The sequence below is a fragment of the Psammomys obesus genome, unplaced genomic scaffold, assembly GCF_907164565.1.
Source record: "Psammomys obesus unplaced genomic scaffold, mPsaObe1.curated_primary_1811, whole genome shotgun sequence".
Taxonomy (NCBI): Eukaryota; Metazoa; Chordata; class Mammalia; order Rodentia; family Muridae; genus Psammomys; species Psammomys obesus.
The window spans coordinates 9,301,265-9,322,715 of NW_026591918.1; the positions used below are offsets into that span (position 1 = coordinate 9,301,265).

General features: G+C 36.7%; 1 protein-coding gene across 3 annotated transcripts in view; it reads right to left on the reverse strand.

Annotated features, from left to right (window-relative positions):
• The window catches only part of Ankrd28 (ankyrin repeat domain 28), a 90,938-nt gene that overhangs the window by 18,798 nt on the left and 50,689 nt on the right, over positions 1–21,451 (reverse strand). For all 3 annotated transcript variants that reach the window (XM_055612215.1, XM_055612214.1, XM_055612216.1), the window contains 10 exons: positions 17,080–17,158; positions 15,306–15,420; positions 14,009–14,091; positions 12,329–12,392; positions 10,818–10,886; positions 8,724–8,864; positions 5,683–5,794; positions 4,375–4,401; positions 3,916–3,990; positions 1,477–1,678 (listed from right to left, as the gene is read on the reverse strand). In XM_055612215.1, coding sequence (XP_055468190.1) covers positions 1,477–1,678; positions 3,916–3,990; positions 4,375–4,401; positions 5,683–5,794; positions 8,724–8,864; positions 10,818–10,886; positions 12,329–12,392; positions 14,009–14,091; positions 15,306–15,420; positions 17,080–17,158 — 967 coding nt within the window. The remainder of the gene's footprint in view (positions 1–1,476; positions 1,679–3,915; positions 3,991–4,374; positions 4,402–5,682; positions 5,795–8,723; positions 8,865–10,817; positions 10,887–12,328; positions 12,393–14,008; positions 14,092–15,305; positions 15,421–17,079; positions 17,159–21,451) is intronic.

Sequence of the window (21,451 nt, forward strand, 5' to 3'; positions counted from 1 at the left end):
TGTGTGTGTGTGTGTGTGTGTGTGTGTGTGTGTGTGTGTGTGTGTGTGTGATAAACCATTTCATTACGTGCTTGTTCTTCTATTTAATGGGTAGCACTTATGGTGCATATATAGCCAGAGTGCCTCAAAGCTCTTTATCTTTCAAGAGTGTCCATGAATTATTGTACTGGTGGTTGCCTGACTGCTAGCACTGGAGAGGGAGGCTGATGCAGAAGTTCTCCATGTCTTACAGGGGGGGACAACACAAATGCTCCATTGAAAGCTTTATAGTGGTTCTGCAAATCATCTGTGGCCACAATAGAATTTTGTGGATACAGATCTTTATAACTCCATTCTTATTTATAAAAGAAAATGACTTATTCATACCACTTGCTAGTTTTTATAAACGAATTTATTGGAGAGTTCATATTCTCATTAAAACACTTGTCTCTAAGCCTTGCCTAAATATCCAATAGTTTTAAAAAGTTGCTCTGAGAGGAACAGTGAATATTTTCTGTATTTCTATTATCTTCTGAAATGTATCCTTTCCCAAACAATACAAAATTCGAATCATATATTTGAGTGGTTCCCTAAGGATCACTACAGAAACACAAAGTGAAGTGAAATCAAATCACAGAAAGACTGTGATTAAGAAAAACACTTGTCCCCTCGACACCCCCCCCCCCCTGCTGTCCTGGAACAACAGTCTGCCTCTAACGCAAAGAGATCCACCTGCCTCTGCCTCCTGAGTGCTGGGATTAACGAATGCACTACCATCACCTGGCCCGACTACCAATTTTCAACTGTACCAGTCTAGGTTATTGAAAATGAGCAATTCCTGCAAAGATTTGGGGAATTTGTGTTTTCTACTGATACACTGTTGCTACTAAGTCCTTTCCCATATACCAAGAACTTGGTTATAGATCTCTGCACTTTTTGTACATTGGCAACATTATGAAATTACAACTTTGGGTAGTTCTTGCAGAATTTAACATTTTGTAAATTTTTCTCAGTGTTTAACACAGTACACTAGACTAGTAAAATAAATAAAATGATTATTAGGGCTGGAGAAATAGCTCAGTGGCTAAGAGCACTTGCTGCTCTTACACAGGACCTGGGTTTGGTTCTTAAGAACAGCTGTTGGCCCACAATCACCCTTTAACTCCAGTTCTGGGTGATCTGACAGCTTCTTTTGACTTCTGCAAGCACCAGGCACACACGTGGCACACACATACAAACATTAACACCCATACCTATGAAATTCAAGTAAGTCTTAAAAATAAAAATATTTTTAAAACATTAACAGTTGCCATAATAATACATGTTAATCTAAAATAACTTCCATTTTATGTTTTTTTTAAAGTGTTGTCTTGCTGCTGTTTTCCCTTCAGAATACAATCATTTGACTACTTAACAAAAAAAAGTAAACACAATGACAGCAGCAGTATGAAAAGTACATTAACATTGTAAATGGCAAATCAAGTATATTTGGCATACCTGCTGCATGAATAGGTGTTCTCTTCAAAACGTAGTCTTTTACGAGGATTGAAGCTCCCTGATTAATGAGGACATCCACACACTCAACATGGCCCTTAAATGCTGCAAGGTCTAAGGGCGTTCTACCACTACTATTTCTTACATCAAGATCTAACAAAGACTGTACCAACACTTCCAGCGCTTGGTGATGACCATGATAAGCCTAGAAATACAAATATATAAATTAAAACAAATACATATTCAACCAACTCCCCAAGTAGCTCCCCCCACCCCCCCAGTTCTGGGGATTGAAACTAAGGACTTGCATATGCCAGGTAAGTAAGGAAGTAAGCAAGTTTTGCCACTGAATTACATGCCCAAAACCCCACTGTGCTGGAAAATGTAAAGTAAGCAAATTCATCTTTACATTGTTACATCTGAGATAATACAAACTTTTATATTGAGAAGCCAGAAAGTTTAAACCACAGATTTTGTATATAATCACCATACTCTCCCATTAAGGAATAATCTATAAATAACAAAACCTCAACTATCAGGTGGTAACGATGCTTGAATCATGGCATACATAAAGATAATGGATGTGACAGGAAGTCATGGGAAGCTCTAGCTGTAAGGCTAGGATAAGAAGGCTCATGCTCTTTATGAGCCCAGTCACTGCGACATTGACTCCTTGACAGAACTTTACTAGACAAGGACAGAAGGGTAATTTGGTGGCTCGAGTCTTGATTTCTCAAATTAAAGCAACTACTTTTATCCCATGATGTGCCAAAGCTTAAACATAAGCATACTTTCAGCACAAAAACAGTAAATTGAGACATGGTAGAATATTTATCAAGCACGGTGCTTGCTAACTATGAAAAACAGTAAGACTTAAAAGATTTGTCAGAGAAAAACAGAGTTCCCTTCATTACACAGCATAAGGAAGCTTTCCAGAAAATTCATTTAACGAAACCAAGACATCAATCAGTGTAAATATATATTATTTACACTGGACAGAGGACTGCAGAGGGAGGAAAGCAATAAGCTTTCTTCAAAGGACGATAAAGCAGTATTTTTAGTGCAAAATGGCCATAAAGTAGGTTGGTGAAATGGCTCTGTGTACAATGGTACTTGTGACGCAAGCCTGGTAACCTAAGTGTAATTTCCACAACTCATGGAAAGGTAGGACAGACTCAAAACCATTTATGAGATGGACTGAAATGAGGTACATTCAGAGGGATCAGAGTATCCACACTAAAAGAAGGAAAGAAAGAATCAGAAAGTACAAGCAAAGAGAAAGCTTGGCTTTGCTGATGCCTGTATAGGAAGTTTAATTATCTACAAGCTTAACTATCTCAAAGATTTAGAGTATAGACAACAGAATCTAGAATCACGTCCAACTGAACTTAGCAACATAAAGTGAAACTCATGCTACTCCAAGAAGCTCTGATAAGTACATAAGCTCTTATCTACGTGGCTCCAGTGCCACCCCTACCTGCCTGCCTGCCACAATGGGTCATGGACTCAACCTCTGAAACTATAAACAAATCCCCAGTCAAAAACTTTCTTCTTAAATTGCCTTGGTCATAGTGCCTCTTCACAGCAATAGTAACAGTGGCTAAAATGTTCTCCTATTAGCTTCTGGTCATCTTTTATCACAGCAATAGAAACTTTAAGCCGGGCACCTTCTTAGGTATTTAGATAAGTACGGTGAGGGAGGGGAGCAAGAGGCAGAAAGAAAGATTTAGTTTGTTAGTGTTTGATCATATGCAAAGAGAAAATGAAGATAAAAAGTTTTGGAACATGTGAAAGAAACAAACAGATGACTAACTTCTAGTGATCCTGCTAAATGAAGTTGTATACGTAACATCAGAGGTCATATAAATAGCTGGTGATATATCCTGGTCTTCTGATGATTATAGTCCTCCACCCAAATTTGTTTAAAAAATAAATTCTTTCAGGCCAGAGGAGCTGAGATGGGTTTTACTTATTATTTCCTAATCTCCTTGGCTTATGGATAGGAAATTATAGAGCATGTACCAAAATCCTACAGCAACGAGCAGGTGGATGGAGGTGGATGGAGGTGGATGGAGGTGGATGCAGGTGGATGCAGTGCGGACTCTACAGTTAGCTGGCACTCATGGCCACAAGCAAGGCAACAACTGCTGAAATTTAGAGAGACTGTGGTGTAGAGCACCTGCTCATCAAATTACAGTCCTACTAGGGCAGCACATTTTAAACTCAAAGTCATGTTCTTTCACTTGAAAGCAGGGCTTAAGGGAGCTAAGGACCACCACTCAAAGGTAAGTGAGAAGCAGATACCAAGAATACACTAAAGTTTCTGGATTAAATCAGTTCTTAAAGTTTTAATTCTACGATAATGTCTAGGGTTCTGTTTTGAGTTAACCTAAGTAGAGTTATGCAGTGAACTAGCTAACTGGCTACGAGGGTAGTACTTACAGCCAAATGTAAAGGACTTATTGTTGCTCTATTATCTGAATCACTCAACATGTCTGTTCCCGAGGTTTCCATTAACTGAAAAAATGAGAGGCATTAAAAATCTTAGGAGAGACATTTAAGAATGTTAGAAATAATACTTTTAAGTATATCATAGCAGTTATTTCTCCCATCCCTCACTCCAAACCATATTAGAGCACATCAATAACTCAGTAAATTCACAGGACAGGATAATCACAAAAGTATCGTAAGAACCACTGACTCTGAGCTTTATCAACTAGGTGTTTGGGGAAATGTTCTTCCATCAGGTAAACACTTCCCCTTCCTGAACACACTGTCTTGTCACTGTCTTGGTCTCAGGGGTACTATGTGAAAACATGTCTAATTTTATTCTAACGAAGAAACACACTATCTTGAATGGTAGTATTCTATTTTGAATGTTATGGGGGAATCAATACTTACAACATCTAAAGGAGTTTCACTTGCAATCTGAAATAAAATTAAGAAATGACATTTTATGAAGTTATTCATATATATTAATATATTTGATATCTTTATTAATATAGGGCTTTTTTGGTTTGTTTTAAATCCATGCTTTGCCTCCAGAAAAGAAGTCTTTTACACAGATAATTAGACATAACAATAGACAACACATCTATATACACAGCCTAAGATTTTGGTCTAAAGAACCACAGTAACCTACAAAATTATGGGTTATTTTTATAGTAGCACACTACATGATATTTAAATATGCTGACCTTCTTATATACCTTTCTTGAATTTTATTTTCTATCAAAGGGAAGCAATGCTTAATGTTGATAAAGGAAACTTTAACCTGAAGGATCTGTAACACAGGAGTGTATTTGAACTGGTTCTGAATGGTGTGTATACTCCAAGGACGAGGCCACAGATGAAATTCAAGCTTCCTTTGCAGAAGCAGACTACCCCTCGTTAGGAAGAACTGAGAAACGAAAGGCCCTTGCAGGGTTCTCTAAACATATGGGAGAAATCTCACTCTTTCAGGGGTTTTCATTTTTATTTTTCAAGTAAGATATGGCTGTAACTTTACAAGAAATATGGAAACTATTTATTTAAAGGAATAGAAATAAACACAATACAGCTAGAGCCAACTATTAGAAGGATTTGGAGGTTGGTAGTATATAGCTGTCGGCAGTGTGCTTGCATGAATTGAGTCCCAGCACACAAGGTGTGATGATACATGCTCAGGATTCAAGAAAAGTTCACGGTCATCCTTGGCTACATAGCTAGTTTGAGGTCAGCCTGGCTATATGTGACTGTCTTAAGAAACACAACATGATTTTAGGAGCCTTCTTCAGAGATTTATCTGGTTTTGTTTGTTTTTTTGAGGCGGTGTCTCACTATGTTGTTCTGGACTCAAGCCAGTGTCATGCCTCCCAATTAGGACTACACTGCTGTGCCTGACTCCCCCTCAAGAGATTAAATACCCTGTCATTTAGACAATATCTCACTGTAGCCCAGGGTAGTCTAGAACTTAACACTATTACTGCTTTAGCTTTTCAAGGACTAAGATTACAGGTATGTTGCTACCACACTGGGCTCAGTGATATTATTTTTTTCCTTTTTCTGAAAGGAAAAGAGGAGAGTTATCTTATTGAGCAACCTTGAATTTAAGAGGTAAAAGAAGTTTGAATATGTTAAAAAACAAAACTGGATGTTTTCTGGACCATTTAGTCATGTTATCAAACTACGAACTCACACCAGTCTGCCATGAGAACTCAGGAGTCTTACCAGCTGAAGACACAGACGGTGGCCATATGCAGCTGAGTAATGAACTGCATTGTATCCTTGCTTGTCCCGGATCCCGGGATTTGCATCATTTCTTAGTAAGTATTCCAGGCACCTAGATACAATAACAGCAAAATGAAAATTCTGAAAGTTACATTTAAATACATTATAAAAAACACTGCCAACAAAACAAAACAAAACCACATGCCAAAACTAATCAGACCCAAAGACTATAAAACCCAATAAACTTTTCTAAACAGTAAGAATAACCATTTGGAATGGAAACTGTGGGATTACACACTCAATTTTATATTTTTAGTATCAAATACATTTTTAGATCCTAATCCACATTCATTCATTCATTCATTCATTCATTCATTCATTCATTCATTCATTCGGAACAAGGTGTATATGAATGTATTAGAAATAAGGCATCTCTACATAGTTCTGGCTGTCCTGAACTCTGTATTCTAGGCTGGTCTGAACTTAAGAGATCCTTCTGCCTTTGCCTCCCACCACACCTTGCCTTTCTAATTACATTTTAAACCAATGATTAAATACTGGTAATTATTATTTTGTTAGTAAAACTTTTATATCCATGATTACATACTGTAAATATTATATCCAAACTATAATTGCTTGGTTTGTTGTTGTAGTTGTTGTTAATTTTATTAGGCTTTTAACAGGGAAAGGGCTCTTTTATATAATTATTTGGGAAGAAGTCTAAGTAACTACTGGTTTCACACAATGGGGCTATTATATATGTCAGGTACATTTGTGCATTGGGTCATTGCTACCATTTTCTTAATTTGGTCTAAATCTCTGAAGTCTTAATTTTGTTTCAAAAGTACAGGCTAAATTAATGCATAAAAATTGTATGTAGCTGTAATACTACTAATGCTTTTGTGCTTGATAAATCATCAAGGTACAAGGTATCTAACAATACAAAACTCTTAACAGTTTTACCAACCTGTTATTATCCAAACTATAGCTGGTGTACTGTTTTGTAAGCTGCTAAGCCATACACAACAGATTTGCATACTTTTGTCTATTAATATTATTCAGAAGCATGGTTTCTGACAAGTCAAACAGTACTCTGTTGAGATTAAAACTTGGCTCACAGGGATCTTTGAGCACTAACAGACTGCTAAAAGATCAAGGGTGTGTGTGGGTGTGGAGAGGTGTTATTCACTCATTCAGATAATAAGGGTCAATATACACTCATAAGATGGCCAGAATCAGGTTTTTAAAAGACAGGGTTCTCTGTGTGGCCCTGACTGTCCTGGAACTCATTCCGTAGACCAGGCTGGCCTTGAACTCAAGAGATGTGCCTACATTTGCCTCCTGAGTGCTGGGACTAAAGGCGAGTGCCACTACCACTTGGTAATATAGTTCTTGATAACCTTAGCTCTGTAGATTTAAAAAAATATTTTTTATTTTTAATTATGTGTGTCTGTGTGTAGGCATTCACATTTTGATGCTAATCCTTATTTCTTTTCTTTTCCAATTTATGTGTATGTATGTGTGTGTGTGTGTACACAAATTGTGTGCAGGAGTGCACAGCCACTACTCTCTGCCTTATTCCTAGAGACAGGATTTCTCAGTGCATCAGGAGCTTTTTTTAAGCCAGGTTGGTGGCCAGTAAGCTCTAGTGATCCACCTGTCTCTGCACTCTACCCCAGTGCTGGTTACACGTGTGTGTAGCCACGTCTAACTTTTTGCATGGTTTCTAGGGATCCTAACCCAGGTCCTTATGCTTGCACAGAAATCACTCTTAACTACAAACCCATTTCTCCAGCTCCTAACTGCTATTCCCCTAATGCTGAACTGTCTAAAACCATTCAGATTTCTCAGGGATTACTTTCAGAAATATATATAATTACCCTCAATGATAACAAATAGCACCCTTCAAGCAGGAATTGCTTGATATTTTGAGCTCAATTATCTGGTCCCAAGTGGAAGGAAAATAGGTTCGTGAAAATTGTCCTCTGACTTATATATGTGTGCCCGTATCTGCACATTTACCAACATACACATGTACAAAGAAGTAATAATTGTGTGTGTATGCACGTGTCTGGGTATGGATATGTGTGTCTAATGCGTGTGGAAGTCAGAAGACAACCCTGGGTATCAGACCCCACTCCCATCTTTGAGACTTGTGAACTCCCAGGGATTCTCCGGTCTCTGACTTCCACCACACAGTACAAATGCTATAATTCTAGGTGTTTACTACTGATTGGGATTTACAGAGATTCTGAGGTACTCAGAATCTTGTGAGGTCAAGTGCTTTATTCACTGAGCCTTTTCCCCAGTCAGAACCAGATGTATTTTTAAAAAGGGTAAAAAAGTGAAAAATAAAACATAGACTTTTAATGTTAAGTATAACTTCCCAGAAGTATGTTTTTTAACATCTTTCTCTAGGAATCATCATTCTTTCTAACATTTCACTCTTTGCTGACTCAGACACATGGGGATAACTAGAAACACTCAAGATCTAAACTACTGTTTTCATTGAGTTTATTTTAGTCTAAAAGAAAAAAAAATGGATCTGACAATAGATTTCTTATGGAACACTTTATATACCACTTATCCTGTCTTCTCAACCACTACTCTTGACCTTAGCCTGCTATCTAATAATATTTATTTAAGCAACATGCACCTACTATGTGCCAATCCCAGAACCTGGGAGGCAAACGCAGACAATCTCTGAGTGCAAGGCCAGCCTAATCTACAGATCAAATTCTAGGACAGCCAGAGCTACACAGAGAAAACCTGTAATGAAACACCAAAAACCAACCAAACAAATACTGTTTTGTAGGAAGGAGAAAAGACCATCTTCTATCATATTTTTCAAGTAAGGGCCAGATGCTTGGAAGACAGCAGCAGCTAGAATTTAGTAATAATTAAAAAAAGTCTTTATTTTACAAATTGAATTCAGGGAATAATAATAAAAATACAAAAAGGAAGCACATTTACAGTAAGCAGCGCTCACACAGATGCCAGTTTATAGGAATGGTAGCCCTCCCCTGCCCACGCGTACTCACTTGCCGTCTGCGTCTGATGTAGCCGCATAGTGCAGCGGCGTGCAGCCTCTTTCATCCAGGTCATTCACACTTGCCCCTGACCCCACAAGAGCAAACAGGCACTGGTAATTGCAGTTGGCAGCAGCGTAGTGCAGGGGAGATCTTTTGTGGCCACATTAACACAAGAAAAAGAAAAGCCAAGAATGTACACTTATAAACAGAGCACAGCTGACCCTTACTCCACACATTTAGCTACAATATAGTCTCCTCTATACAACCTCTCTTTTTTCAATTACAACCTCTATATTTTGCCTAGAAACCTAAACACTCTCATTTTAATAAAATGTCCCATAGTCCATGCCTTGAATGATAAAGCAAAGAGGAAAAAACAAAAACAAAAACAAAACAAAGGACAACAACAACAAAAACAGAAGCACAAAAGAGTTGTTCTCAGCCCCACACAGGCCTGAACAGTAACACTAGATTTCTCAGGCAATAAGCTAGGCAGAGTCTTAGACACTAATTTCCTACCCAGAAGAGCTCATGTACTGCTTTAAATCTCTAAAGACTGAATAACCATAGCTAATTTCTCTCTAATTACTAAAATCACACAGAATACTATTAAACATAGGAGCAACTATTTTAAGATGATAAAAATAAGATAATTCTATGATTTTATTAAATGAAAACCCAGAAATTATGGAAAGTTTGATTCAGAGCTTCTTACAGTGTATTTTCCCCCTCTAATTCTTTTACCTGATGCCCAGCTATTACAGAGATTTTTAAAATGCAGTTAACCCCGGAAATATAAAGCTATAAAATTCATAATAGAATATACTTCAAAACCCTCTGTGCTATTTGTTGCATGGAATGTGCAAATAATTACTAATAAGAAAATTAGCTATGAAATTTCATCTTGTGGGCCATTCAGTCCTTCTATTAGTACATTTATGAGCTCAGTTTATTCCTCAAGTATTATGGGGTCAAACAGCATTTAGTTTCTTCTATTCATTTCTTACTTCCTGCCATACACAATCCTTTCTCTTTTTCTTCTGCACTGGTACTATTATAAACACAGTACACTCCCACACATTTCCTTCTGGTTTCCCAGAACAGTCTGACAAACACAGCTTTTACCTGCTCACAAATATTGCTTAGACTGTCACCTACATCTTCCAAACAAATTCAAATGGCATTTACTTCTTTTCTGCATGGTCTTAATGTACTGTGTGTGTCTACTCCTGACATGATTAGGAATGGATAACAGAAGCTTCAACTGCTATTACTACAAATGCTAGCAGCAGGCTAGACAATGAGATTTTATCCTTTTGTAGCTGTTCCCCTGCAGATTGTAGTCAGCAGGTTATATGGATGTGAATAAGAAGACAGAGGGAAAAAAAAAATCACACATATATTTGTAACCTATTTTTTTCCTTCTAGTAGTGGGAAGTAGGGTTTCTCATGAAATGACCTGGGAAAATTTTAGGTGCTATGTGTTTTTCTGAAGGCACTTTGGTTCAGTGAAATTTTAAATTTCCACACTATGGTTATGGGAGAGGACAATCAATATCAAGAAGGATTGGAGAGCTGGAGAGATGGCTCAGCAGTTAAAGAGTACAGGCTGCTTTTCCAGAGGACCTGGATTCTACGCTCAACATCCACATGATGAGCTCACAATGATCTGATGCTCTTTTGGCCTCCATGAGCCCTGTGCACATGTGATGCATGGGCATACAAGCAGACAAAATAATTAAGATAAATTCTTAATAATCTAAAAGGAGGGCAGATGTGGCCTTTGACTGCAGTGGAACCCAGTTAGAAGACTAGGGTTGAAAACACTTAGCCCCTACTGACTTTGGCTGGCTAGTGTGCACTGGTGCTCTTTTTTTTTTCTTTTTTCTTTTTCCTTTCAGCAGTGCTGGGATCAATCCCTGTATATTTGAGAAAGGTAACCACATCCCACGCCCTACTTCAGACTCTTAACTAATCATGATTACAACTCAAAAGATCCTGTATGACACATAAAATTGCATTTCAGAAGTTGTTAAAGGTCAAGCAAACTATTTGGTAAGCAAATTTAACCTCGTTTTACGGAGTGGTTAAATCACAGATTACCTTCCAAATTTATCCTTTTTGTTGAAGTCTGCACCAGTATTTAGCAGAAGGTTTAGGCACTCCAAATTTCTAGTTAGGGGAAAAAAAAAGTTTGAAAGTATAACTGTCAGTGATTGTATTATAAAAACGGTAGGCTTAAAGAAGCATAAATGCATATTTTAAAATGAGGATTACTTTATATTTTATAAAAGATAAAACATTAAAATTCATTTGTAAGAGATCCTAAGAGATTTTTAGAAAACCAATACTTATATTTAAATGTCTTAAATTTAAGGGATTTTAAAATACTAAATTAAAATGAACTAAGAACAAAAAAATTCCTGTATCCTTAAAACACATATAATAATAGCAAGTGAATGTCCCCCACTGTCTCCTAAACTATCATTACTTAATCAAACTGAACCTTAGTTAAAACTGTAGGACACTCTTGCACGCTTGTTATAACTTTTTATAAACCTAACATCAGCTTTTTATAGTATAATGACTTCTCCTGCGGGCAACACACACACACACACACACACACACACACACGGTTTTTAACTGACATGTCCTCTGGTGGCCTTAAAAGGACAAAGGACTGATTCACATATGTTCATCATCTCTGTAATTTAGACTTGGTGTCATTCTTGGTTTCAAAGAACAATTGTTCTTTGAAATCACAGAAAAATATTAAGAAGTTATCACTAGAAATAAAGCATGAATGAAATGGCTTAATACAAATCTAGACTACCAGAAGCATTAAGGTAACAGAACGCCTTCAGAGACCAGATGCTCTGTCATCCAGCAGAACTAACTTTCCCCACAGTGCTTCCTAAAACTAAATCTAAACAAGGAGGGTGGTGCACGCTTGCAATTCCAGCACCTCAGAGGCTGAGGCTGGAGGACTGATCGTTAAGACAGCCTTGGCTACATAGCAAGACTCTGTCTCACAAATCTAGGAGGAAAAAACCTCAAACGATATAAATAAAACTTAGTCTAAACTGTTCTAATCACAATTATTTCTTCTTCTAAGCCAAGACATAATTGTATCATCAACATTTTTTCTTGAAGATACTATTTTTAAAATACCATTTACAGAGTATGAAGTATATTATTTAGAATATGCAAATATTTTTTATATTCTCATAATTTCATGAACATTTTTATTTGTTGAGACATTATCTTCTTTTATAAAAATATTTCCTTTTGTAGGTTTTTTCTTCCTGGCTTAATACTTATTACTTAGTTGAAAGAAGACAAAAACAAAAAACCTACCACCATCACAAAACAACAACGAAAAAAACAAAACCAGTTTTGGCTACCTTTGACTGTCTTTTGTTAAACTCCAGCCAGTTTCTATTTTATGGCAACTCAGAACTAATGAAGAGGAATAAAGAGAGAGCCTCCGTGACTGGTGTTGGTCTCTCTCTGGACTGACCACAGGTGCTCTTGGGATACTAAGTGTCTACTCTAACATTGACTTCCATCATTCTCTCTGTACTTTAAAAGAGATGAAAATACTATTAACATACCCTCCAGCTGCAGCTGCATGTAGACAGGTCCTGCCAAAATCATCTGGGGTATCTATGTCAAATCCTGTAGAAATGAATATATATCTTCTCTCATATAATATTATAGATGTATTACTTTGCATTAAGACAGTATATAAAAAATGTCAAATATCATGATGTTCTTTTCAATCCCAAGCAAACCTATATATTCATAACAAGTACAAAATGAATAAGGAAAGAAAACACTAGTAATGTACAAAACTAACAACAACAACAAAAAAATAACAGTAAAGGTTTGTCAGTTTTACAACAAATGCTACAGTGCTTGTTGAAAGACTATACTAGGAGTGATGGGTCACACCTTCAGTTTCACAGTCCAGCTGCACACAAGGCTAAGGCAGAAAGATCCCTTGAGCCTCGGCTAACCTTGGTAACATGGTCTAAAGCCTGTCACAAGCAAGCAGGCAGGCAGCCAGGCAGCCAGGCAGGCAAACAAAACCATTATAATTTCTAAAACGCTATCGTAATGGTAGTAACAGTCAACAACACAACAACAAGAAAGAAGTGAAGTATCAATAAAAGACACAAATATAACCCTTTAAGAACATAAAGTGAAAAAGATTTTGTTAGGTGATTCTACAGAAAGGTATTAGGTGGCTAATATATCCCACTACGCTCCTAGTGTTTCTTCCACAGGGATTAAAGACGCTCCACAATGGCTGCAAACCCACACAAACATATTCTAAATATTGAACTGTATACATTAAGTAAGTGAATTTCTAAGTGTGTAGCACACAAATATCTCCATAAAGCGCTTTAGCCAGGCATGATGGTACACACCTGTCATCTGAGCACTTGGGAAGCAGAAACAGGAGAATTGCAAGTTCAAGGTCAGCCTTGGCTTTACAGACTCTCCACTCATCATCTCCCTCCCTTCTAAAAAAAAGGATATGTACTTTGTTCCATGTGGCTATTATTAATACCAGGGAGAGATTTTAGTATTTCTTTTCATGCAAATTGGAAATGAACAGTTTCATATGAATAGTTGTCAATAAAGACTTAAAAAAAAAACCATAACAATGAATTTACACACATAAAAATATATCATACACATTAACAAAAACAACTCCTCCAAACCTCAGAAGAGTGCCTCACTATATAATACTTTCACTGAAACTACATTTATTTCAGTAAACATGAATGCTAATATTTAACTTTTTTATATACTGAGAAATACAAAATAATTAAAAATTAATGAAGTCGTCTATAGTCAGTAATTCAATCCATTTAAAGAATTATAGTTTGCAATAATACTGATAAAAATCCACACCAATTATAGTTAACAGCATTTTAAACTATGTACTGGTAATGAATTAATAATTTATGAGCCTATAAGATATTCATATAGGACTTTTAATTCTCAAAACAAAGACCAATGAAACATGCCAGTTAAGGTATTTTGCTTCTAGGACTCGTTGAATAGGACACGTTAAGAAGACTACCATTACTGGGTAAGAGCTGCTCTACAGACACTCTACACCATGTCAGCAACTCACAAACAGAATCAAGTACAAGAATAAAGCATTTTTCAGAACTGATGAGATTGACCACAGAGAAGGAGAGGGAGGAGGCAAGAGGGGAGAGAGAGAACTCGCAAGCAAGCATGCACAAACAAGCCAGTCTGTGCAAAGCCCCACTCACCTGAAGAGAGGAGTTTCCTGCAGCAGTCTGAGAAACCACTTAAGGCTGCCAGATGGAGCGGGAACATCCCATGTATACCACGCCTTAAGTTAAGAGGACAGAAACTTCATCACAATACACAAAAACACAGTAAGTTAAATATATTATAGAGACATCACTTAAGTAAAAGATAACTGGTTGAGCAGAAATACTTAATCTCTTAATACTTTACTTTGGAGAAAATCTGGCCAATTATTGAAAAGCGGTGTAGTTCATCCCTTAGCTGTACTTTCCAAAGCTTGTTTCTCTAACCTCAGCACTATCATCATTATAGACTCACTGTGTATATATGGGTCTATATTGTAAATGTTGAATGCCCAGCAGCACCTCTGAAATACATCATTGATACCGTTCTCCCCAACCAATTGGGGGTATTTGCTCAGGGAGCAAAACTTCTGCCCATCTCACCCCACCATGTAAGACCATTTCTGCAAGGTAGAAGGTTCATCTCAGTCACTCTGTAACGGTGGAAAATTGACAGCAACTTGATGGTAAATAAGAGAATACTGAATCCCATAAAATAACCAGTGATATCTATAGAAATGTGAAAAATCTCAAGCTTCTATTAAGCCTCTATATGGCTAATTCAACATTAATATACATTTTTAAACCATAAAAATCTCTTACTTAGTAGCATATCACTTACAAATATAGAGTTTACAATTTGTTCATGAATACTTATAAAAACAGACAGAAACTGGAAACAATTTGAGTATGATCTTGACTTTATACAAAATAATGCATGTTTTAAAAGCTTATAGGGCAACTTTAATATATAAAATAATAAAGAGTGAACTTTTTGATTAAAAAAGTTGGGGTTGTTCCACCACCTAGGGACTCCTGGAATTTGTACAACAGAGTTTAAAACCACTGTCAAGAGATGGTCCGAAAAATAGCATTTGGTGTGTATAATTGTTGGAACTTCTGGATTAAAAACAAAGGAATCATAAAAGTTAAAATTCTTATCAAAACTTTGTATTATTTATGCGGGGGGGGGGGAGACAGAAATGTAAAAACATGCCACACTGACTAATCAAATAAAATTATACATAGAACATTTCAAATTTACCAATGTCAAAAATATAAGGCAAAACAAAACCCAAACAAACAAACAAAACCCACGAAACAAATAGTCAAACCAATTACTACCACGTTGAAGATCAAATGAACGTTTCTACTGGGAACAGCTAGAAAACTCTAGTTCCCCACTTTTGTTCTTCCCCAGATAGCTACCACCACCTCCATGAGCGCTACTCACTTTGCAGTGTCAGCACCACTTGTAATAAGAGTGTTGATGAGCAGCTCATGGCCATACCGGGCTGCTATGTGCAAAGGGGTATTTCCATTCTTATCTTCACAGTCAATTACAGCTCCTGCAAGAAAGGATGTAGTGTCAGGCACTAGATTACTTAACAGTTTGGCCAAAACTGTTAAATGCAATGTAATGTAAGATGTTGGATAACGATATTCTAACTAATTCATTCATAGCATATTTACTGGAGTTACTAAGTGCATATTTAAAGCAGTTTTGTGAATTGAGCATAGGATTTAAACATATTTTAATCTAACAGAAGGGTTCTAGGTGCAGTGAGTCACGAGACTACGATGCTAAGGACCATGCTTTAGAGCAGCACTTCAGAGTAATCCTGTGCTTCCTGATGACGACTGCTTATAGCACTTTACAAATCTTTACATCATGAGCTCTTTTAACCCCTTGCAGAACTCCAGCAACAAAAAGCTAACAAAGAGGTTCTTGGGGAAATGGCTCAATGAACAAAATGCCTGCCATTAAGCCTGAGCAACAGAGTTCATGTTTAAGTCATATTGGGCATGGTAGCACCCATCGATAGGCCAAATGCTCAGATGATGAGTTGGGAGATGGGGATGAAAAAATCCCTGCAAGTGTGTGGACCAGCAGTCTGCAGCTAATATCTTAAGTCTGGCGTGTGCACGGCAGAGGGTGAGGACTAGTGCCTGAGGCTGTCCTCTGATCCCGCCATGTGCACTAAAGCACTTGTATTCCTTTCTTCCACTGTCTTTCTCATACACATATGCCACACACACACAGATTGTTAAAAAAAAAAAAAAAAAAAAAAAAAAAAAAAAAAAAAAAAAAAAAAAAGGGCCAACAAGGGGCTGAAGAGCAGGCACAGGATCTTCTTCCAAAAGACCTGGGTTCAATTCGCAGCACCTACACTGAAGTTCACAGCAATCTGTAACTCGAATCCTAGGGATTCTGACACCTCTTCTGGTCATCATATGCATGTGGTGCACAAGGATACAGTCAGGTAAATATTCATGTACACAGAATAAAAAATTAACAAAATCTTAAAAAGGACAATACAAATCTTCAATAAAATTGAAATCTTAAGGACTATTAACAAACAGTCCTTTGGAACACAGTCTGAGAAACAGATTTGCATTAACAGACATAAAATTATTTTATTTAAAAGTTTAGTTTGTCTAGTACTAATTCAAACACAAGAGAATAAAGTACAGAAAATAAATCAAAAACCCAAGAGTTCAAAATGCAAAGAGGGAAAAATGAAAATGCAAAAAAGCATGTATCAATATATATTACATGTAAAAAGGTAGCTTTCCAATTAGAAATACTGGGGGAAAAAGGTCAACACTAATTAAGGTAAAATTCATGGGCAAGATGGTGCATGTGGTAAGAGTGCTCTGGATTCAAGGCCAGCTGAGGCTATGCAAAAGACTCCTCTCTTCTCGTTCCCTCAAAAGACAAAGAAATGAACTAATAATTCAGAAGAATAGAAATGACATATATTTCTATGAATATATAGACTGAATGACATATATTTGTGGTATTTTTATCCTGTGCCGATTTTCAAGAGATTTAAAATAAAATCTTAACAGCATATATACCGCTATGGAAATTCCACAGTGCCACTCACTTTGTGGATTTAAAAAAAAAAAAAAAAATTCAAAACAAAACAAAAACCAACCAAACAAAAAACCCTCAAACAAACTACACTGAAGAAATAAAAGAAACAAACAGAAATACTTTTTACCACTCTGGATAATGGTCTGTGATCTGGAGAATCTACCGTGGAGGGCGGTCATATGCAGTGGGGTTTTTCCATCTTTACTCTGAAACAATGGAAAACGTAAATTATTCAGCTACTATGCTATACCCAGAATATGCATCCCTCAGTTATACTTTACATTTTATAAATATTACTCAAGAAGCAAGTCTTATGAAGGTAATCCAGCTGTTCAAAGTATGAACTGGCTATTTATTTTTTAGTATGTATATCAAATAAAAAACACATGAAAAACTCCATGCTTACTATTTATACTAATCCTGTGTGGCACTGTAAAGGTAACCTTAACATTCCACTCTACAGGTAGGAAATTAAAACACAGAACATTAAATGATTCAACCAAGGGCACCATAATCCCAAGTCACGATGTGCTTCCCAAGTTTAGCATTCGAACTTTCACCTTGCACCAACGCTTTCATTTTATGAAACCTGGAGCCTCCTACCTTGAGTCACTGTAAGTCATTGAAAACCGTGTCTTAATTTGTTTACAATAATTATTTGTAATCAATGTTGCTATTTTCTTCAACTATTTAAGGTCTTCAGACTGGCTGTGCATTTCTATATTTCAGAAGAAATTCCAAACGTGAAAAACAATGCCCAATTGATAATATTATCTTCCTAGTTAAATGATGTCTTTTTTATCTCTAAAATCTTTTGGCGAGTTAAACTATACAAAGGGAAAAAAACGGTTTTGTGTTCCTAACCCTTTGGCACTCTGCAACATGCCTTCGGTACATTTATTACCAAATGTACCAAGTTTGTTCTAATCCTGTAAAACTTTTCATGTTATATAGGCATGACTGGTTATCAAAGGATTTGATTCTACGATCTTGCTAGCTTGTTTGGGGACAGGGTCACACGATGTCAACTCAAGTTCACTACATATCCCAGAATGGCTTTGAACTTGTAATCCTACCACATCAGCCACCCAAGTGCTGGAATTATAGGGATACACTACCGCGCCCAGGCTGCTTCTTTAATTTATATTATTTTTGACCTTTTCTTCCTCAAATGAAAATGAGGATATTATCTACACTTTACATGTCTGTTGCACAGTCTAAATATAACCAACTTTGTAAACCACTTACATAATATACCTATACTTGTTATTTTATTCCTTTAACCAGGAGAAAAAGCAGCAGATATTTAACAAAAGCACTCTAATTTCATGTTTCCAAAAATTTTCACTGACACTAATTTCAACTTAGTTTAATTTTACCAACAGCTATTTTTGTAGACAAAAAGAAAAGCAAATAAGAATGTATAATGAAAACAGGATTCATAATATAGTGAAATTTGATAAATATGACTTCAGTTAACATTTTTAAGTCTTGTAAACAGATCTTAGGTATAATATGTTAGTCATTTAATCCTCACAACCCTGAGACAGATACTATTATCTTCAGGCCAGCGAGATGGCCTAGTGGGAAGAAGAGCTCACTGCTAAGCCTTGAGTTTGATCTGGACATACATGGTAGGCGTACAGCAGACAACCCTGCAAGTTGTCCTCCGATCTCAACATGCATGCAAGTACAATACACACTTTAACAAGTGTGAAAGCATAACAAGATTTACATGAAAATACACTATTCCTTCTGTTTTATAAGCAAGAAGACAGAGCCTGAGATGAAAGAGTTCCATTTTGTCTTCTAGCTAGGAAGAAATGGCCTTCTATAAGCTTATAGAGAACATTACGGTAGTTTTACTTTCTATATACTGATCACAGAAGGCATATATACAAAGGAAGGAATATATAGAGAAGGTAAATATACAAAGAAAGAAGAGGATTAAGGTTACCATTTGAAAAATATGCCTTAACACCAGTAGGACAGCATGTTTATTTCTCTTTGAACTGAAGAAAAAATTTGGAGATTGTCTTTAAGCATCTAAAATCATGTTAAGTGTCAAGAAGAAGTTAAATTTTAAAATATTTATTTATATATTATTTCTTTTTGTTCCATGTAAGTGAATGTGTCATGGGGACAAGCTTCTTCTATTATGTGGGTTCCAGGAATCAAACTTAGGTTGTGAGGGTTGGTGGTAAATGCCCTTGATCTGCTCAGCTATCTTGCCAGCAAATAAAGAGATCACCAACATTCTGGGAATTGTTACCAAAACCCAGTAAAAATAACAAAAGCCACATATTTTATAGTAGCTTTATGCTTAAACTTTAGTGTGATACATCTTGATGAGCTGAAAATTTTATTCTTTTATTTTGTTTACTTTCTGTTATTTCTTTTCTTTTTTTTTTATTGTAAGGCAGGGTCTCAGTACATGGTGCTGGCTGTCCAGGAACTCACTATGTAGACTAAGGTGGCCTTGAACTCTCTCAGAGACCCACCTGCCTTTGCCTTCCAAGTGCTGGGATTAAAGGCATATGGTACTACTACCTAGTTTAAAAAAAAAAAATCAATCAATCAATCAATTTATTTATTTATTTGCAACAAAGTTTCTTTCTATCTATCTATTTACCTTTCTACCTATCTATCTACTATCTATCTATCTTGTTTTTTTGAGACAAGGTAGCACTGGATGTCCTGATGCTCACTCTGTAGACCAGACTAGCTTCAAACATAGAGATCAGTCTGCCTCTGCCTCCCGAATACTGGGATTAAAGGCATGTGCCACCACTTCCGGTTGAAAAATTTATTAAGAACAGAACAGCTGGTCTTGTTCACAATCTCAGCACTCAAGAAGCTAAAGCAGGAAGAGCTCTGAGTCTGAGGCCAGGCTAGGGTATACAGAAAGAAACTGTCCCAAAATAGAGATACTCAGGCATTGTGCTATACTCAACTATAAATAATCCCAGCATTTATGAAATAGAAGCAAGGCCAACCTCAATATAGGAGAAATTAAAGGCCAGTCTGGGCTACAAGAGAACCTGTCTCTACAACAGGGAGAGAAACTGTTTTAATTAGGGTTGCTACTGCTGTGATGAAATACCATGACAAAAACAACTTGGGAAGGAAAGGGTTTATTTGGCTTACACTGTTCATCACTAAAGGAAGTCAGGACAGGAACTCAAACAAGGCAGGAAGTGCAGGAGGCAGGAGCTAATACAGAGGCCACAGACGGGTGCTGTTTTACTGCTTGCTCTCTATTGCTTGCCCAGCCTGCTTTCTTATAGAACCCAGGGCCACCAGCCTAGGGATGGCCCTATACACAATAGGCTGGGCCCTCCCTCATCAGTCCTAATTAAGAAAATAAATAATAAATGCTTTACAACTGGATCTTATGGAGGCATTTTAAGTGAAGTTTCTTCTTTTCAGATAACTCTAGCTTGTGTCAAGGTGTAAGTATAGGACTAGTCATCCGAGAAAGAGAAGGAAAAGGAGACCAGGGGACATAACATGACAAGAGGAAGTTAGGGAGTAATATAGCAGGTAGAAGAAAGAATGTGTATATATGCAACCAAAACAACCAATGTAATGCGGCTCATGTTAAGAAAAGTTATGTGTAGAATAGCCAGGAATGGTGGTGCACGCCTGTAATCCCAGCATATGGGAGGGAGAGGTAGGCGTATCTCTGAGTTCAAGGCCAGCCTAGTCTATAAATCGAATCCAGGAGAGCCAAGACTACATGGAGTGACCCGGTCTCAAAAAACCAAAAAGTTATAGAAACTAGACCATAATTATGTTTTAGAGCACATTTACGTTTACTGCTCTTGAAAAAAAAAAATCAAATGGTTAGAAAGCCAATGACTATAAATTTAAATTCACATTTCAATTTCTATATTTACAACATGAGTGCAGAAACAAAAAAAGGGTGAGAATGGTAGGAAGAATAGCAAACTCTAGTAGGGAGGGAATCAATGATCAGTAAAACGGTTTTCCTAGACAAATGTTAAGGCCTTGGCTCCTTAGTCAACAAACACTGACTTGACAAATACAAAAAAATAAGGCACAGAGAATTCTTGTTGGTTGAAACCTAGAGCTATCAATAATCTTTGTACAATTTTATAGCTAGGTGGCATTTCAGAAATCATCAACACAAGAAACATGCTTCAATGGCATTTAGCCCCAATATAATCCAGACAACTGAATTTAAAGGACTATTACAAATTGTTAGACAAGATTAAGGCAAGTTTTATCAATCTATTGTAGGCTGTTGCCTTATTCACTACATTGTACCTTTTTTATGTCATGTACAAAATCCAGTACTGAATTTTTATAAATTATTAAGGATACAGGGCCACTGTTTAGAACATTTCGTAAGTTAAATTCCTTGGAGAACAGATTCCCAATTTAAATTTTAAAAGAGAAGATAAACAGAACCAATCAAGATATTACAGACAACTATAAACACACTTATATGAACCAAGTGACTCATTATCATCAAC